We start from the raw sequence: 17,151 nt of genomic DNA, 5'->3' as shown, positions 1-17,151 counted from the left end.
CCTCACATGCACAAGATTGATTCGAGAATTTCCTACTAGGCACCTTTTTATTATATATTTTTTTACGGTTTTACACACATTTGCATTTGTTAGTCCACTTTGGGACAACAATTGAGACTCAATCGCCATTAGGCTAAATAACCGGGTGAGGGTTACCCAACTTAGAAGGACTAGTCGTCTTTATTACCTTTTTATTTCATCATTTTGTTGGGTGCCTAAATTATTTATTTCTCAACCAACCATGGGTACATGCAAGTCTTTTTAATTATGTCGGACTGTCAATATAAACTAATCGGGAAATACTTCTCAGAGTCGAGTACTATGACATAAATCTACACGTTGGACTCGCGTCCTTACTCCGGGAGACCTAGGGTGTTCGGGTCATATCTAAGTTTTCAAACTTTCTCAATGTCCCTAGTCTTAGCCTCTCTCTCCTCAAACTCTATATACTTTCTCAACTTCCTTAAAATCAAAGCTTTCAAAAGAAAAATAATAATTTACAGTCCAAATTTATGAGAGAATTCGAGAGTCATTTTTATCTATTTTAGGGAAAATAACTAACAGAAGCAAATAAATAAATGACAAGAAAATAATGAAAATAGGTAAAACCCCTCCAAATATGAACCAAACTTCAATGTTTTAGCACAAGAAAAGTGGGGTGGACTCATAGGTGTCCTCACTGAGGAGGGGGGAAACACAACATCGGCTGCTGCAACATTGTTTGGATATCATCCAAAATTGTGCCTTGTCGGATCTGCTTTACCCATATGTCCCGGAGTTCATTCTGAACCCAACCCCACCTATCCTGATTTTCTGTGGATGTTTCGGCTTCATTATAGGTAGGTCGGAGGGTGGTGCAATATCATCTTCCATAGTTGTACCTGCATTAATGTTAGTAAAATCGGGATCGCCTCCTCCTCGGATGAGACATCCGGAGAGTCAATGATTGTCATATACAACCAATTACTATCAATATCAACCCTTACTTTTCTTGGGTTGGGAAGTCAAGTATGGCAATGTTATTCATCATAATCGAATAAGTGTTTCCTTCCCAATGGAACATGCCTTGGTGGATAAGGGATTCCATGTCGACTTTCGAGTTCCCTTTAATAATTTGATCGGCTCAATGGTTAAACTCAAGACCTAAATTCTCGGCGATGAGGGTAATCATTCCTCCCACCGAGATCTCACCGGATGCGGCACGTGCAACTCGTCCTAAGTAATTAGCCATAATAGAAGCGGGATTAAGGATGCAACGCGTGCAACTCGTCCTAAGTAATTATCCGTGCAAGAAGAAAAGTTTCCTTTGGGAGGCAACGTCGGTGCTATCTCCTTGGCCAAACATATTGTAGGCCAAGGCTTTTTGGATATACCTGAAAATCGGGTTTTGGATTTTGGAGGCCTTAGAATTTCCAGCCGTGTAATCATGATGCCCAGAGATGGAAGCCAAAAAATTAGAAAAATTGAATCCATGTGGGACTTCACCAGGGCCAAAGACGGGTAGTCGGAGCATTTCCCCTAAATCCTCAACATTTAATATAACGTCTTAGATGAATAGCTGGAATTTTTAGGGTACTACAATAGTTTCTCACACCAACAACCCATTTCCTCTCTAATTTGAATTTTGGATGCTCAAAAATTCAAGGGTGATACGCTCATAAGTGGGAGTGTCCCTTTGCATAAAATCAAGCAAACCAATATTGTTAAGCAACCTATCAACTTCACTTTTCAATCCTAAAGTAGAGAGAGTTTGTTCACACATGTACCTTGTTGGAGTGAGCTTTCGCTTGATCAAGACCGAATATCTCTTTGCTTCCTCGTGATTCGTAAATACAATGTTGTGAGAATTTGGTGCTCTCATGCTTCCTATTTTCATTGGTCTAGATTGCTCTGGTGCATCCCCTTTTGTAGATCTCTTTTCGTGGAGAATTTGAACTTTTGGTTTTTGCCGAAACCAAACCCGAAATATGGTTTAGGGTGAGGAGTTAGAAATTTATTGTGAAGTGAGTTTGTCGTTTTGGGTTGTTATGTGGGTAAAGGTGAAGGTTTTAAAGTTAGGTTTTATGGAGTTTATGGGAGTTTGAGGAAGTTTTGGAGAGAGAGAGAGAGAGAGAGAGAGAGAGAGAGAGAGTGTGTTTTAAGGGATGGAGATGGTAAGATTAGAGAGATAAAGGTAATTATGAGATGCGGTTAGAAATCAGATTTAGTTTATTTAATGGATATTAAAAGGAATTGATTGGGTGAGAGAGAGGTCGTGGAATGATGAGTAGGAGATAGGGTTTTAAAAAATATTGAAAATTTTCACGTTGGGCTCTGTTACGGGCTGTAACAGCTCTTACGGGTACCCGTAACAGGTCTATGCTTTTTCTAGGGGGCATGGCTTTTGGGGAGGTTGGGGTATGGCAGCTATTACGGCCCGTAATGGCCATTACAGGTGCCTGTAATAGCTTGTTGGTTCCATGGTTATTTTTTTTTGTTTTTCTTGGTGTAGGCTTGGGTTTTCCAGGCAGGGTTTCGATCTTGATCTTTTTCTCAACTTTTCAATTGTACAAATTTCTTTACCTTCTCCCGCGGGTACCTATTACCTGAAAATAAAAATAGTGCAAACAAACAATAAAATAGATTAGTATGAAAAAATGTAGGTTTCCTCCCACGTAGTGCTCCATTTAACGTTGCATGGCTCGACGATTCTCTAGTGTTTCCACTCAAGAGGGTCCCCTCTTCAATCTTGGATCCTTAACATTTCATCTTGCTAGCTTAGGACCCCAACCAATCCTCTTCATCCAAGTCATACATCCATTATTTTTCTTCCTTTGCGGAGGTTCATACATTGAATCCTCTTCCTCACAAATATCCTATTTCTCTCTTTCTTTCTTTTTAGCCCCCCCCCCCCCCCATGTGGTCATCTCTTGTATAAGTTTAATGTTTTAATGGTAGTTTTAGGCATCAAAGAATCCTGATCATTAGGGAAGTAAAATCCTAACATAGCTTTGAAGGAGAATTGCGGTGCAAAACGCAGCGGAAATTAAAGTTTTCTCCTTTAGAGATCCTTACGAATGGTCATGATCAGTGATAGAATATTTACCTCTTGTGACGATTAAAACATTTGGTGCAGATCTCTTGTGACAATCAAAACCTTTGATACAGATCCACGGAGCGATCACGAACGTTGAACGATGACAACGTCTCTACTCAGTCCACACGAACGGATTCCTTCAATCTCAGTGCTAGCTGGTATGAATGAAGGCTTTGAGTGAGAGAGAGAGAGAGAGAGAGAGAGAGAGAGAGAGAGAGAGAGAGAGAGAAAACGAAAATAATGCAACCGCAATGAATGCTTCTGCACAAGGGTTCTATTTATAGAACCACTTGTGTGGGCTTCAAGCTAAAAGCCCACTTAAGTGTATTTTGGCCCATATCTTATAATATGCCCAAAATCACTTAAGCCCATGGTACCTTACCATATTTCGTATTCTACTCAAGTACACCGTACCTTACGATGTTCTATAATTCACTTAAGGGCACCGTACCTTACGATGTTCTATAATCCGTCCTTTGTGTGTGACCCTGTAGGTTTTCGTGACGTTGGCAATTATATTAAATCACGTATTTAACATAATAAACAGTGAGCGGTATCTAGCAACACATCACTGCTACCCAAGACACGAAAATGTCATGTGATCTGACAATTCCTTCTGTGATAATACTTATGTATATAATTACCCTTTTGCCCTTATGTCTATATTGAACACAAGGCATAGACTGTGTCATCCTTGTCCAGTTCAATATTGGGCCCATAGACATTTATCCTGTTATGCAGGATGGGCAAATTCCATCTAGGTCACTCATGTCCCTCAGCATGCTTCGTGGAGTACCCATCAAATGTCTTTATGGTTATCCAGTTACGGACAACGTTTGATCAGCAATAAAGCACTCGACTCTACATCTAGGGTCCATAGTGGTTTCAGGTCGAAGAGTGGTATACACCATTATCACCATGAGAATAACTTATGACACTTTGCATAACTTTCTATATAGTATTCTCATAGCGGGTCAATCCGGTATAAATATTACTCCTAATATTCATACCTATGTTTAAGACTTGATAACTCTTTATCCATGATCCATGAGATGTGATCATCAGTCTACAAACATAATAGTCTTAATGCTTTAATGTTATCCCACTTCACACTAAAGCTCAACTACGGATACTTCAAGAATAGTGTCCTTATGTTTGATGTGTTCTCATGATTAAGTCACACTTAATACATTAAACGGACTATCTATTCCAGGGACTTTATTAATCAACCATAATAAAGAAAATGCCTTTTATAATTAATAAATAATTCGATACAAGTACCAAAAGGTATTGGCCTCTAGGGCTTACACCAACAAGCTTCCCCTATCTCAATGGTTAACATTTCCTGCTTAACATAAATAACTGTTTCGGTTGTGGCCATGAAGGGTCTCCCTAGGATAACATGTATACTATGATTTTCCTTTACATTCATTACCATAAAATCGGTGGGTATGTATAGGTTTCCAACTTTGATGGGTACATCCTCTAGAATTCCTAACACAGGTTTTACCGTCCCATCGGCAAGATGTAGACATAAGTTAGAAGCTTTCATCTCTCCTAGGTTAAGCCTCCTATGAATGGATATGGGTATCATGCTAACACTCGCACCAAGATCATAAAGGGCGTTAGTAAATTTCAACTCTTCTATCTCACAGAGGATTGAGAAGTCTCTAGGGTCTTCTAACTTAGGGGGTGTTCCATGTTGGATCAAAGCACTACATTTAGTTGTAAGTTTTATGGTTCCATGATCCTTCAATTTTTCTTTCTTGGAAAGGATCCTCTTTAGGATTTACTCAAAGGTGGGCATTTGAGATAGAGTCTCTAAAAAAGGGATATTATCATCGAGTTTTTTCAGTAGCTCTACGAATCTTCTAAAACGGCCTTCTTTCCTAGTCTTGGCGGTTTCTTTCCGAGACAAAATATGGACTTTATAGGAGGATGAAGCAGTGAAAGCCGCTTTCTTCCCTTCCTCTTTAATGACCTCCTTTTCATGTGGTGTTGGGTGGCTCCTCTTAATTTCACCAATTCTCATCCTAAAACATTCCTTAACCTTTATTTCACTCTCTTTTAGATCAACCAACTTCTCATTACTTAGGGTGGTTATATCATTTAAGTGTTCCCTAGGTTTTTGCTCGGGCTGTCCTGGGAAAGCTCATGGAAAGATGGAGATGGATGCTTGTTGCTAAGAAACTTGAGAGATTTGGGTTTCTAGCATCTTAGAATGTGTATCTATTTCATCAACTTTGGTATTCAACTGCCTAAGAACGTCGTTGATGTAGAGGTTTTGATTTTTGAACTCTTCATTTAGGTGAGTTTGAGTAGCCATGAAGTTTTCCACCATTAACTCAAGATTAGATTTCTTTTGGGTAACTGGGGTAGCATTTTGGAAACCAGGTGGTCACATAGCTTGATGAAGTTGGTTGTTTTTGTAGGGAAAATTTTAGTGGTCTCGCCAACCGAGGTTGTAGGTATTATAGTAAGGATTGTTGCTCTGATTATTCAAAAAATTGACATATTCTAGGGTCGATCCTCTGGTGAGAAACATTTGGCAATCATTTCCAATATATCTATTCACACCGCAAATCTCACAACTGAAAGTAGCGGAGGTGACAGAAGCAACAGGGCTAGGTGGGGTGGAAGTTGGAGGGGCGATGCTTAAATTTTCAATCTTTTGAAAAAGAGCATCGAATTTGGAATTCATGTGATCAAGTTGACTCACTTCATACATCCCTCCAGTTTTAGGGGTGGTTTTATCGGCGACTTATCGCGCGCTTCCCTAAGAATGATGGTTTTCAGCCATGTCCTCTATAAGTTTGAGGACCACAACTATGAATTATTCATAAAGGCTCCGCTAGAATCCGCATCGAGGGTCATCTTTGTGGAGTAAAGGAGATCGTTATAAAAAGTGTGGATTATCATCCATTTCTCAAGCCCATGGAAAGGGCAGAGTCTTAACAAGTCCTTGAAACGTTCTCATGCATCAAATAAGAATTCCCTCTCTTCTTGTCTAAAATTATTTATCTCATTCCTAAATTGGGTTGTCTTACTCGGAGGAAAATACCGTTCGAGTAAAGCGGTTTTCAATTGAGGCCAAGAAGTTATCAAATTTGCAGGCAAGGATTGAAGTCAAGCTCGTGCTCGATCTCTCAGAGAAAAGGGAAAAAGTCTTAGGAAAATAGCATTTTGGTCAACGTCGTTCGCCTTAACAGTACCACATTTATCGACAAAAATAGATAGGTGCAAGTTCAGGTTTTCCAATGGTAAACTTGAAAATTGATCTTGTTGGACCATACATATCAATGATGGTTTAAATTCAAAATTGTTTGCCCCAATAGACGGGTGCATGATACTGCAGTGTGGTTCCTCTTCCGTTGGAACCGCATAATATTTCAAAGGTTTCGTATCAACAACGGGGTCAGCCATAGCAAGTTGTCTTTGAGTTCGGCGCCATTCTAGCAAAAAGCGCCCGATCTCGTCAACGGGTTCAACTAAAGTATTAGCATAACGCATTCTTCGCATACAAAGGTAGCGGTAGAATTAAAGCAGAAAAACAAAACTCTAGTATCTACGATGATCAAATAGAAATTTAATATTAACGCAATTGGTCCCCAACAACGGCGCCAAAAACATGACACGCCGCAAGTGTGCAACAGATGTTAGAGTAGTACAAAAGTAACGATCCTCAGAGATATTTGGTTAAGTATCGATTTTTATCCTATCGGTGTAAAGCTAGAGCATCCGAAAATGGGTTTGAATGAGTAGCTTAAGTGAAAAATCACTTTTGGAAAAATAGCTTAAAAGAGAATTTCTTAAAAATAACAATAAAACAAGCAGGGCCTAGGGTTATGACTCTTGTCTTAGATTTCTCCATATGGCTTAAGCATTTCTATTACGATATTTCCGACTCAATTTATAGAAAAATAGATTATTATGGCAATTCCTACTTTCGCCGGCATATTGCCCTACCTCTAACGAACGGGGCGTTCGTCGGCTTTCGCTCGCGCAGAAACATTCGTTAGTGGTCTTTACATTTTCACAGCTATTAAAAATTGAAACTTTCCCAATTTCATTCGATCACTTTTGTGACTTCGGACTTGTCTGTTTAAAAACCTGCTTTCTGACGTTTTCTCTACCCTTTCAGCATCAGGCAAATGCCTAAAGACAACACTCATACTCTCGTAGCGAGTTTTAATAAAACTTAGACTCTTGAAATAAAAAGGGTGGAATTCCCCTAACTAGCTTAAGTCATGTAAATAATCATATGATAGGGTTCATAATTCTTAGTCCCTAGAGGACAACTCACTCATGATGAGGAATGACCCAAACAAAATGATTATGACAGATGAAAACATAATCGATAAATAGATAAATAAAGCGATAAATAAGAACCTGAATAATGAAAAAGAAGAACTTGAATTGATAACTTGATCCAGTTGCTCTAATGGAGACTTTTATAAAATGCGGTAAAAAGAAGCGTCAAACTAAAACTGGAATAAAATCTCGATAAAAACTCAAGACTACCTATGAGTTTTTATATTAAATTCTAAACATGGTAAGAATCTCCTAATATTCAATGTCAATTACACACAATGAAGATCAGATCCAAGCAAACAAAAGCCTTAAAGTGGAAGGAATCGGGCCGAAAAAGGAAACAAATTGGGAGAAAGGTCCCTTCATGTTATGGGTCGTAATAGCTATTACGGGTGTCAGTAACAGGCCTCTGATTTTAGTATTATGGCATTTCAAAGTAGAGGTTGGAGGAGCAAACATATTACGGTCCGTAATAGCCATTACGGGTGCCCGTAACAGGCCTCTGGTTTTTTTATGGAGACTTTCTGATTCTTTGCCTTTTTCCGTGTTTTGTCCACTTTTCAGCCCTCTTTCGCTTGAAATGCATATTATGACCTGAAAATAAAAGAAACACAATACCAAAGCGTAAAACATGGTAAAATGAAAGGAAAGCAAACGAAAACGGTAAAATAAGAAGAAAAAATGACTAATAAAAACGCTATAAAAACCACTTATCAAGGATGTGTTAGGTTGGATGTCAACAGAAATATTATAAGCAAATATTCTTTGACGTTCAAATTAGTAAGCAAAGACGATGTGAGAGATAAAGATAAAAAAGTGTATATTTTCAACTTTGATTTAGAGGCTTTATGCGTCAATTTTATAGAGATATAAGTTATGAGGAGAATAATGATCATTATTGCTCCTTCAAAATTCGTGTTGTCTAGTTCGTTGTTGTTTGTACCCATGCTTTGAATTAGCAGTTGAAGATTGGTCTAGTGACCAGTGCATGAAGAATTGGGTTGGCCTTGTCCAAAAGAGCTTACTTTCAAGTCGTTTGTATGAGAGAGTGGGGACTCAACTTTAATGGCGAAGAGCCGGTATGAGGTTCAACTCGTGAAGGCATATTCAATGGAGTTAAGTACAATCTAGGAATTTGGCTAATTTGAATATGGTTAATATGAGATTAGAACTCTTTTAAGTTTTTGAATATTTAAAGAATATTTATGTGGAGACTGTAGCGAGGTGTCTTTTAAGTCATGGATGATTCAAAGAGGATTTTTGTGACGACATATATGAGATACGGATGATCCAAAAAGTATTTGTGAAGAGTCCTTGATATGAGTTTAGTTGTTCTACTTATTCCTTTGGTTGATTTTGGGTTGACCGGTGTAGATTTTTTTCATTTTAAGTAAGGGTGGTTTATGCACCTTAATCATGATGTGAACCTATAATCTCAAACATCTTTTGAGGATATTGATGTGACATTGAAGAGGTTCAAACGATTGATTTCATCCTCTATCTCGATGAACGATTCCCTCAAAGGTGAAAATATATTAAGATTATATAATAAATAGAAGTTTAAATTTGAAATTATAATCTTTCTAATCTCTACATTTAATACATATAAATTTTATTAAAGGGTATTTAAAATAAAAAATATAAACGGGTTATTGGAGCTGAATCTAAATGAATAACTTTGATTGGTGATGGACATATTGATACATACTTTAGATTGAGTGTCGGCGAAAAATGATACATGCAAATACTCTTGACGTTTGAGTTATTAAGAAAATATGAAGTTTAAAGTATTAATATAAGACTTGTATTTTTTACTTTGCAAGATGTTTCAAAAGGACCATTATGACATCCAAGATTTTCACTCTTGTAAATTTATAAATCGACTCGGGTAATTAAAAATAATTATATAGAATCAACTAACCCATCAAAAAAAACTCAAATGAATTTAGTTGTTTGAATCTCACAATAAAAAAGAAAGAGACATATAATCATTTTTCACAACAAGAACATCCTAATATGCCCTAAATATCAGTCTATGATCAACAATACTCCTACTCTACCACCATTTGCCCATATGGCTATTTTAATTTTAGGCTCACTTTTATCCTACTTAGTAGCATTATTTGCTTAGACATTTAGACAAAGATGTTTTGTGATTTGTAGATATTCCTAAGACCAAACAACAATTCAACGTTCCTATTTCTTGAAAGCTATAAGCTCTACACTTTCTCATCTATCTTTTTCAATCAACCACTGATTCAGTGAATGCTTAAATTGAGTCTTGTCCTTAAATGCTACTACAAAAGGAAAAGGAAAAGTATACACACTAACAAGAACGTCTAGTCATCCATAAATAGTGTAAACTTGACCATATCTGGTGAATGGTCTTCCACTCTTCTACCCTAAAAAAATTCACTTTGTTCCCTTCTCTCATAAGGTCATTTCAACAACAGCATCACCAAAGAGACACTTCTTTGTTTTAACCCTCTAATTCTCGAGGAACGATACCTAGATACTCAAGAGATCGGTCAAGAGTAAAGTCATCTCAAGTTTTTGAAGGCTCTATAAAAATTAACTGCAAAAGTTAACCGCAATTGAATCATGATGAAACAAATAGTGGTCTTATTCGACCACGATTTAACTCAGACTATATTTTGAATCATGTGTTGTAGCCCGGACTTTGCAGTTTGCACGCCTCAAAAACAACCCTCACATGGCTTAGGATTGAAACTTAAGACACTTTAAAGAAAAACAATGAATGCCAAGGAATTGGTAAAACAAAATCAATATCACAAATTGAGATGTTGAAGTGCAAAATAATTAAATAAAATGAAATAGTTGGTTTTCAATTCCATTGTACACATAAAAATTGAAGGTTTTCACAGGCTCTCCAGTGTCTCTCTACACATGTTTTTTTTTTGAGATCAAAAGCAAAATTCCCAATATTTCTTTAATGGAAAATTGGAGGCCTCTAAAAAGACCAAAAGTGGAAGAAGAAGATACAATGAAAATGTAAGGGCTTGGAGCAATGCAACTCCTCAACAATTACAATTGAAATTGCAAGCTCCATCTTTGATTCATGTGTGATGATAACTCTCCTAACAAGTATCTTTATCCAACAATCCAACAACAACAACAACAGCATAACTTCAACATCCATATAACCAAACCCCAAAAGCAGTATAAAGAATTCAAGTATCTTCTTGATGGGGCTTATTGTAACTTCCACATTATGATTCTTCTTCATTCATCAATCAAATCAATTGTTGGAATCAAAATACTAAAAAATATATACAGGAGAGACTTGCACCTCAATCCCATTTTCACATCTTGGGGGAGTTATTGAAGTTCTGTGATCTGAGAAGCTGTGCTAACCTTTACTATCTTGCTCCTTTGGAATATACAAAATTATCGGCACCGCCGCCGAGTTTAATAATCCAGTGTCATTGGATGGTTCTTGTAAGCTTGCACTTGGAAATGAAGATAGTATCTGAATAATTCAAACTACACAGTTTCAAAAGCTCGGCGGATTGTTGTTTTAGTATTGGATTGCAACCACTTTGAATCACTAGAAGAAGTTTCGCAGCAAGCCCTGCGTCGATGGCAATCGCCGAACACTCCTCCGGCGCAAGCTTGCAAACAGACCACAGAATCGACAACGCGTACTGAGTGCATGTTTCTGAGATCCTCATCAAAAACCTCACCATGATAGGTATCGTGTTGACACAATCCCTCAAAGCGACTCTGCCTTCGGGTATGGACGACAACGAATCCAAAACACAAAGCGCTAATTCCAAACAATCATGGTCCATACCAGACAACAATTCGACTAATTGAGAAACAGCACCAATGCTAACTAACAAAATCTTAACTTCTTTATAGAAACACACTGTTTTGAGGAGGCTTAATCCAGGACAGATTCCATTGCTATGTCTCTTATCCTTGACAAGCCTCATCAAACCAACCAATAGACTATGGCTGGAGATAATCTCGGACCGAAAATCTTTCTCCTCGATTAACGATTCAATCAACCGCGTGCAATTGATTTTGGTCTCAATTGAACCCTCATTCAAGATATCAACCATCAACGAAATCTTAGCAGGTTGCATAAGATTCTTTTTGGATTCAGAATCAAGTGTCAAACTAACAAGAATACCAATAACTTCGGAACCAACAGCATATGAAGTAAAAGGACCAAGTAAAGAACACAAAACAGAAACACCACCTTCATCAATGACAGACTTACGAGCAGTGGCATGAAAAGCCACAACTTGATGAAGCTCCTTCAAAGCATGAACACGAGCTTGACCCTTGACCTTCTTGAGTGTATCCACAAGCTCAGAAGCTCTTCCTTGAACATCTTCAGAGCGTTTCTTCATCAACAAATACTTCTGAGAGAACCAAGTGTAAATGAGTCTGTAAAGCGTTGTGTTTGGAGTGATGGAATCATCCCAAAGCTCTTGCATAGTAGTGGGACATGTCAAGTGTCCTAGGTTAAACCATTTAAGAATGTTGTTCCTCTCGTAGGTTTGTCCAGTGCAAAGTGTAACAGGGTCTTGCATTGGTTCAAGAGAGATTGGACAAATGAAAACACTTGGTACTTCACATAACTCAAGCTCTTGAATCATTTTTCTCAGATCTAATTTCTCACCACCAACACCAACACCACCACTTCCCACAACCCCACCACCCAAAACACCATCTTTCACGGCGGTGTCCAGATCTAGAATCTGACCATCACCACCACCCTCAAAACCCACAACCATAGAAGGCTGATACATAGGCATTTTTGCTAACAAAATAAAATAAAATAACTTTTTTAACCTAGAAAGCTAGCCAAGAGTCTGGAATGAGTTGAATGAGAAGAAGTCTTGAAAGGGTAATGACACTACATTAGAAGGTGTGAGAAAAAAGTGAAAATGAAAAGAGAGAGAGAAAACGAACATGGTATAAAAAGAAAATAATGAAAATCACATCTCAAATGATGAAGATATAATCAAAAAAAAGAAAAGAATATGGAGAGAAGAAACAGTGTAGAAAACACAAAGAAGAAAAAAACCTGACAAATAGTTGAAACGAGATGGGTGAGTGGATTGAAGAGAAATAATTGAGAATGAACAGTTATGGATTAATGGAAATAATGGTAAATTAATGAAGGAAAGAGGAGAAAGAAAAGAAGCGTAAATGAATGAAGGAAAGAGGAGAAACCTATTTTTGTTTTCTCAAACGCGAATGGTTATGTTTTTGTATGGTTGTTCTGGGTCGACAACAAAGCAGAAGAAAATAAAATAAAATAAATGTTTTGTTGGAAAAATGGATAACCGGAAAAGTATGGGCTGTAGCCGGTCAATGAGAGTCTCTTGGCTCGCGCACCACACGTGCATTCATCTTATCTGTCGCCGTAAACTTTCCCTTTCTATGTTTATACTAATCAACCACTACTCTCTTTTTTATTTACATACTTTTCAGATTTTTATCATTTCATAATATATTTACTATTTTTATCTATTTCTTTTTAATAAAAATTATTTTTAAATCTTACAAATTAGGAATTAATGGTAGATTAACATTTTTAAATCTTAGACTTCCACCTCTTAAGTGGTATTAGAGAATTATTCCGCCCTTATGCTATTCATATTTAAAAGATTATATATATTTTATCTCTTAATTGATCTTAAAAAACACATTTCATTCATATTTTATTTATGTTTTTTCCTACGTGACTGGTAGTTAGAAAATTATATTAATTTTGACCTCTTAGTATGAAGATTTAGAAGACAGTTGAATAGATGATATATATTTAGAATCATAAGTACGAATTTAGTTCGCCCATGTAAAAAAGTTTAAATTTATTGGCACCAATTGGAGTATTTGACAACAGACCAAATACAATGTTCCAAGAGCTTGACATCTATTACTTTAACATAATGCGCTTCATACCACAACTAGAAGATCTTAGAGGAAAAAGCAGCACCTTCAATCGGGATAAAAGTATAAACACGGTTGACAAAATCTATATACTTTGCTACGCAATTCCAAAAACTCCTTGACAAGCATAAGACCGTAACAAAACTCCGCAGACTAAACAGATCTCTCCCAATGATAACAATAATATATCAATACTTGTATAGGCGACATATGGTGTCTGAAGCACTAATGTCCTACGAGTACTAGCTCTTTAAGTTTGTCTTGACACACACACTTTTACCTTGAACAGATGGCTCCATAGATTACAAGTATATAACCAATGTCCAACACTAGCTAGCAACCCAAACTACAACTAAACATCTAATAAGGAAACTCATCAGCTTCTTCTCTATTATCTGTAAAATAAACTCCAACCACTGCAAAATAACCTCTTATAACCATCACCTTAAAATTTTCAATGTCTGCACTAGTACAAGCATGAATCCCGTATTGAATTTGATGGAAAACACATGAACTGTACATACCCATGATAGAAAATAGAGTAATACCACTGCATAACTAGACCATATCCCTGCTTAAAATAGGGACACCAACTTGCATGAACAAAGCGTCCCGATATAGCTATAACAACCAAACATGTTCCACAAAATTGTCCAAAAAATATCGAGGCAACACCTATAGCCAAACAGAAACCTGGATGATTTATATACCTAGCCTATTAGCACGTACTCAGTCCAAAATATTTTCACCCAAGAAATTATTTCTAAACATTCATGATACTGATACAAGCCTTCGGATTCATATACAATTGAGATATGTCATCAGATATCAATATCAATTTTAATTTCAGCCATTTAAAACAACACATTTTTGCCTCATTTACCACTTTTTCAATGATGATTTTCTCATTTCGAAAAACTTTGTCGGTCTTTGACTTCCAAATACACCAAACGCAAGCGAACCAAATCACTGCTAGCTTATTTGATATTGATTTTCCTCCGCATAAGATGTTTTCAAATTGTTCCATATGTTGCCATTCATCATTATGCATGACATAATATATGTTGATCCATTTTCACATGGTGCTCAGACACTTGCAAAAATTGGACACTCGAAAAAAATGAGAAATTGTCTCCTCCCTCCCACACTCTCCCGCGCTTAGATAGACTTTTGTTGGAATTATATTTCTGGACATTCTTCACACCAAACAAGATTTTTTTATAGAATCACCTTATTTCAAACCTTCGACCAATAAGGACCATGTGAAGATATGACTATCGATGATAAGTTCTTATAAGCCTCTTTCACCGAATATTTATTTGTGACCTCAATTTCTCCTAAATTCAAATTACTAATATCCTTCGACCAACTTGAGTTTCCGTTAGCCCTCGAGTTCAAGTCCTCTAAATTAATCCCATATATACTGACTGAAGCATCATACCAAATACTTTTTTTCTATTTTAATTTTCCACATCCATTTTCCTAATAAAGTTATGTTGAATAACCTCAAATTCTTAATCCTAAAACCTCATTCTTCGATTCGTCTACACACATTTTCTCATTTAACCTAGTTAATTTTTCTCTCTTCCACCCAACCCCCGTACAAACTTAATAAAGTATTTCGTCCATATCATGTTTCGAAGACTGTAACTTTAGATTTGTTCAGTGTAAGGGAACTTGATAGCACGTGTGTTAGAGTTAATAATGAAACTTCATTGATTCACAAGAAGAATACGAGGAACGTTGATAGAATTGGCGAGAGAGAGAGAGAGAGAGAGATTTTATAACTAACTCAATCTTAAATCTTTTTTTATTTTTTTACAATTAATTGTAACTAAATTTTGGTTTATATATACTAATCCAAACTCAAATATAAATCAAATGAAACTGAAACTAAACAACTTGAATTTGAACTACATTTAACATCATCCCTTAATTCATATTCAAGATTAAAAATTAGCAACACCAACTTCATCCCTCAAATTGATGAAGTGTTCAATTTTGATTGCTTTAGTCAGCACTTCTGCAAATTGCTTATGAGTGTTGTAGTGAATAACCTCAAGCACTCCATTTTGAACTTGATTGTGCAGAAAATGACACTCAGTATCAATGTGCTTGCTTCTTCCATGTGACACTGGATTCTTGGCAAGACTTATGGCTGATTTGTTGTCTATCATAAACCTGACTGGTTTACTCACCTTGAACTTCAGTTCCTGCAGCAAATTCATAAGCCAAACAACCTGACATGCTGACAAAGCATCAGTTATGTATTATGCCTCACAGGTTGACAATGCAACCACTTGTTACTTTTTGGAGCACCATGAAATGGGATCTCCTAAATATATAAACATATATCTCGTAGTGTTTCTTTTGTCTACTTTATCCCCGCACCAGTTTGATTCTGAATAGCATATTAGCTCAACATCATCTGACACTCCAGATGGAAACAAACTAACATACCTCAAAGTCCCTTTTACATACCTTAGTATCCTGACTGCAGCTTGATAATGTGACCATTTTTGCTTACTTATAAACCTACTTACCATTCCAATTGCATAACATATGTCAGGATTGGTATTACAAAGATATCTTAGAGAGCCAACCAACTGTTGGAAGGTTGTAGCATCCACATCCTCACCATCAACATCATAATCCAGTTTATGGTTTGTCTATGCAAGTGTGACTGCAGACTTACAATTCATTAGCTCAAATCTCTTCAGCAACTCAAGCTCATACTTCAGTTGGTGCAATATAATCCCCTTAGTAGAGTATAAAATCTCCATCCATATAAAATATACCATCTTTCAAAGGTCATTCATATCAAATGCATTCATTAAACTTGTTTATCTCAGAAGTGCAGCTCTTGTCAGCAATATGTCATCTACATAAGAACACACCAGAATCACATCGCCATTAGAGGTATGATGTGCATACATACTCTACTCCATTTCACATTTTTTTGAATCCATGATGTTGGGAAAGTGATTCAATTTCTAGATTTCAAGCCATTGAATCTTGTTTAAGCCCTTGCAAGGCCTTATGCAGCTTGTACACCATCCCTTCTTTATTCTCTTTCACAAATCTAGAAGATTGTAACACATAAACTTCTTCTTGCAATAGACCATTCATAAAAGATTATTTTACATCTAAATGTATCAGAGGCTAATTCATACTTGCAGCTATAAAAATAACCAATATTATGGTTTCATGTCTAGCTATAGGTGCAAACACTTCAAAATAGTCTAAACCAGACTTTTGTAGGATCTTGAAGTTATTAACCTTGCTCTATGCTTGACAAATGAACCATCTTACTTCACCTTTATCTTGAAAACCCATCTCACACTGATGGCTTTCGTGATAATAGGTAAAATAGTTAATTCCCATGTCTTGTTTCGTTCGATTGCCTCAAGTTCTTCTTTCATGGATTTCACTCACAGCCTCTTCTTGAGTGCCTCATTAATGCTGACAAGTTTAGAGTCCATCATCATGGCACACTAGATGACTTCTCCTTCATATTCAATCTTAGTATCATGCAGTAACTCAAAGTTTGCAAGTCTCCTTTGTAACTGTCTAATTCTTTGTGGCCTCTAAAACTACGCAAGTTCAACTTTAGAGGCAGGTCCGCCGTTAGAGGCATGGCCACCTTCATAAGGTCCACCTTTAGAGGTTGGATTGCCTTCAGAGTCATACTCACCTTCAGAGTCAGAGTCACCTTCAGAGGTTGGATCACCTTTAGAGTCAGAATCACCTTTAGAGTCAGACTCATCTTCAGAGTCATAATCAACTTCAGAGTCAGAGTCTCCTTTAGAGTCGGAATCAGACTTTAGTGTTGACAC

The 17,151-nt window shown here is 36.8% G+C and overlaps 1 protein-coding gene and 1 non-coding gene across 2 annotated transcripts; one reads left to right on the top strand and one right to left on the bottom strand.

The window, feature by feature from the left end:
- Nucleotides 1-6,005: 6,005 nt before the first annotated feature.
- LOC127124826 (small nucleolar RNA R71) lies at nucleotides 6,006-6,115 on the top strand. Its single transcript, XR_007804301.1, has one exon. It is a non-coding gene; the product is annotated as a small nucleolar RNA R71 (small nucleolar RNA).
- A 4,092-nt stretch (nucleotides 6,116-10,207) lies between these two features.
- On the bottom strand, nucleotides 10,208-12,670 carry LOC127120498 (U-box domain-containing protein 30). Its single transcript, XM_051050946.1, has one exon. The coding sequence runs from the start codon at nucleotides 12,172-12,174 to the stop codon at nucleotides 10,831-10,833; it is 1,344 nt and encodes a 447-aa protein (XP_050906903.1). The 5' UTR covers nucleotides 12,175-12,670; the 3' UTR covers nucleotides 10,208-10,830.
- Nucleotides 12,671-17,151: the final 4,481 nt, after the last annotated feature.

Source organism: Lathyrus oleraceus, chromosome 2 (genome assembly GCF_024323335.1).
Source record: "Lathyrus oleraceus cultivar Zhongwan6 chromosome 2, CAAS_Psat_ZW6_1.0, whole genome shotgun sequence".
NCBI classification, from domain to species: Eukaryota; Viridiplantae; Streptophyta; class Magnoliopsida; order Fabales; family Fabaceae; genus Lathyrus; species Lathyrus oleraceus.
This window is presented reverse-complemented; position numbering and strand designations above follow the sequence as displayed.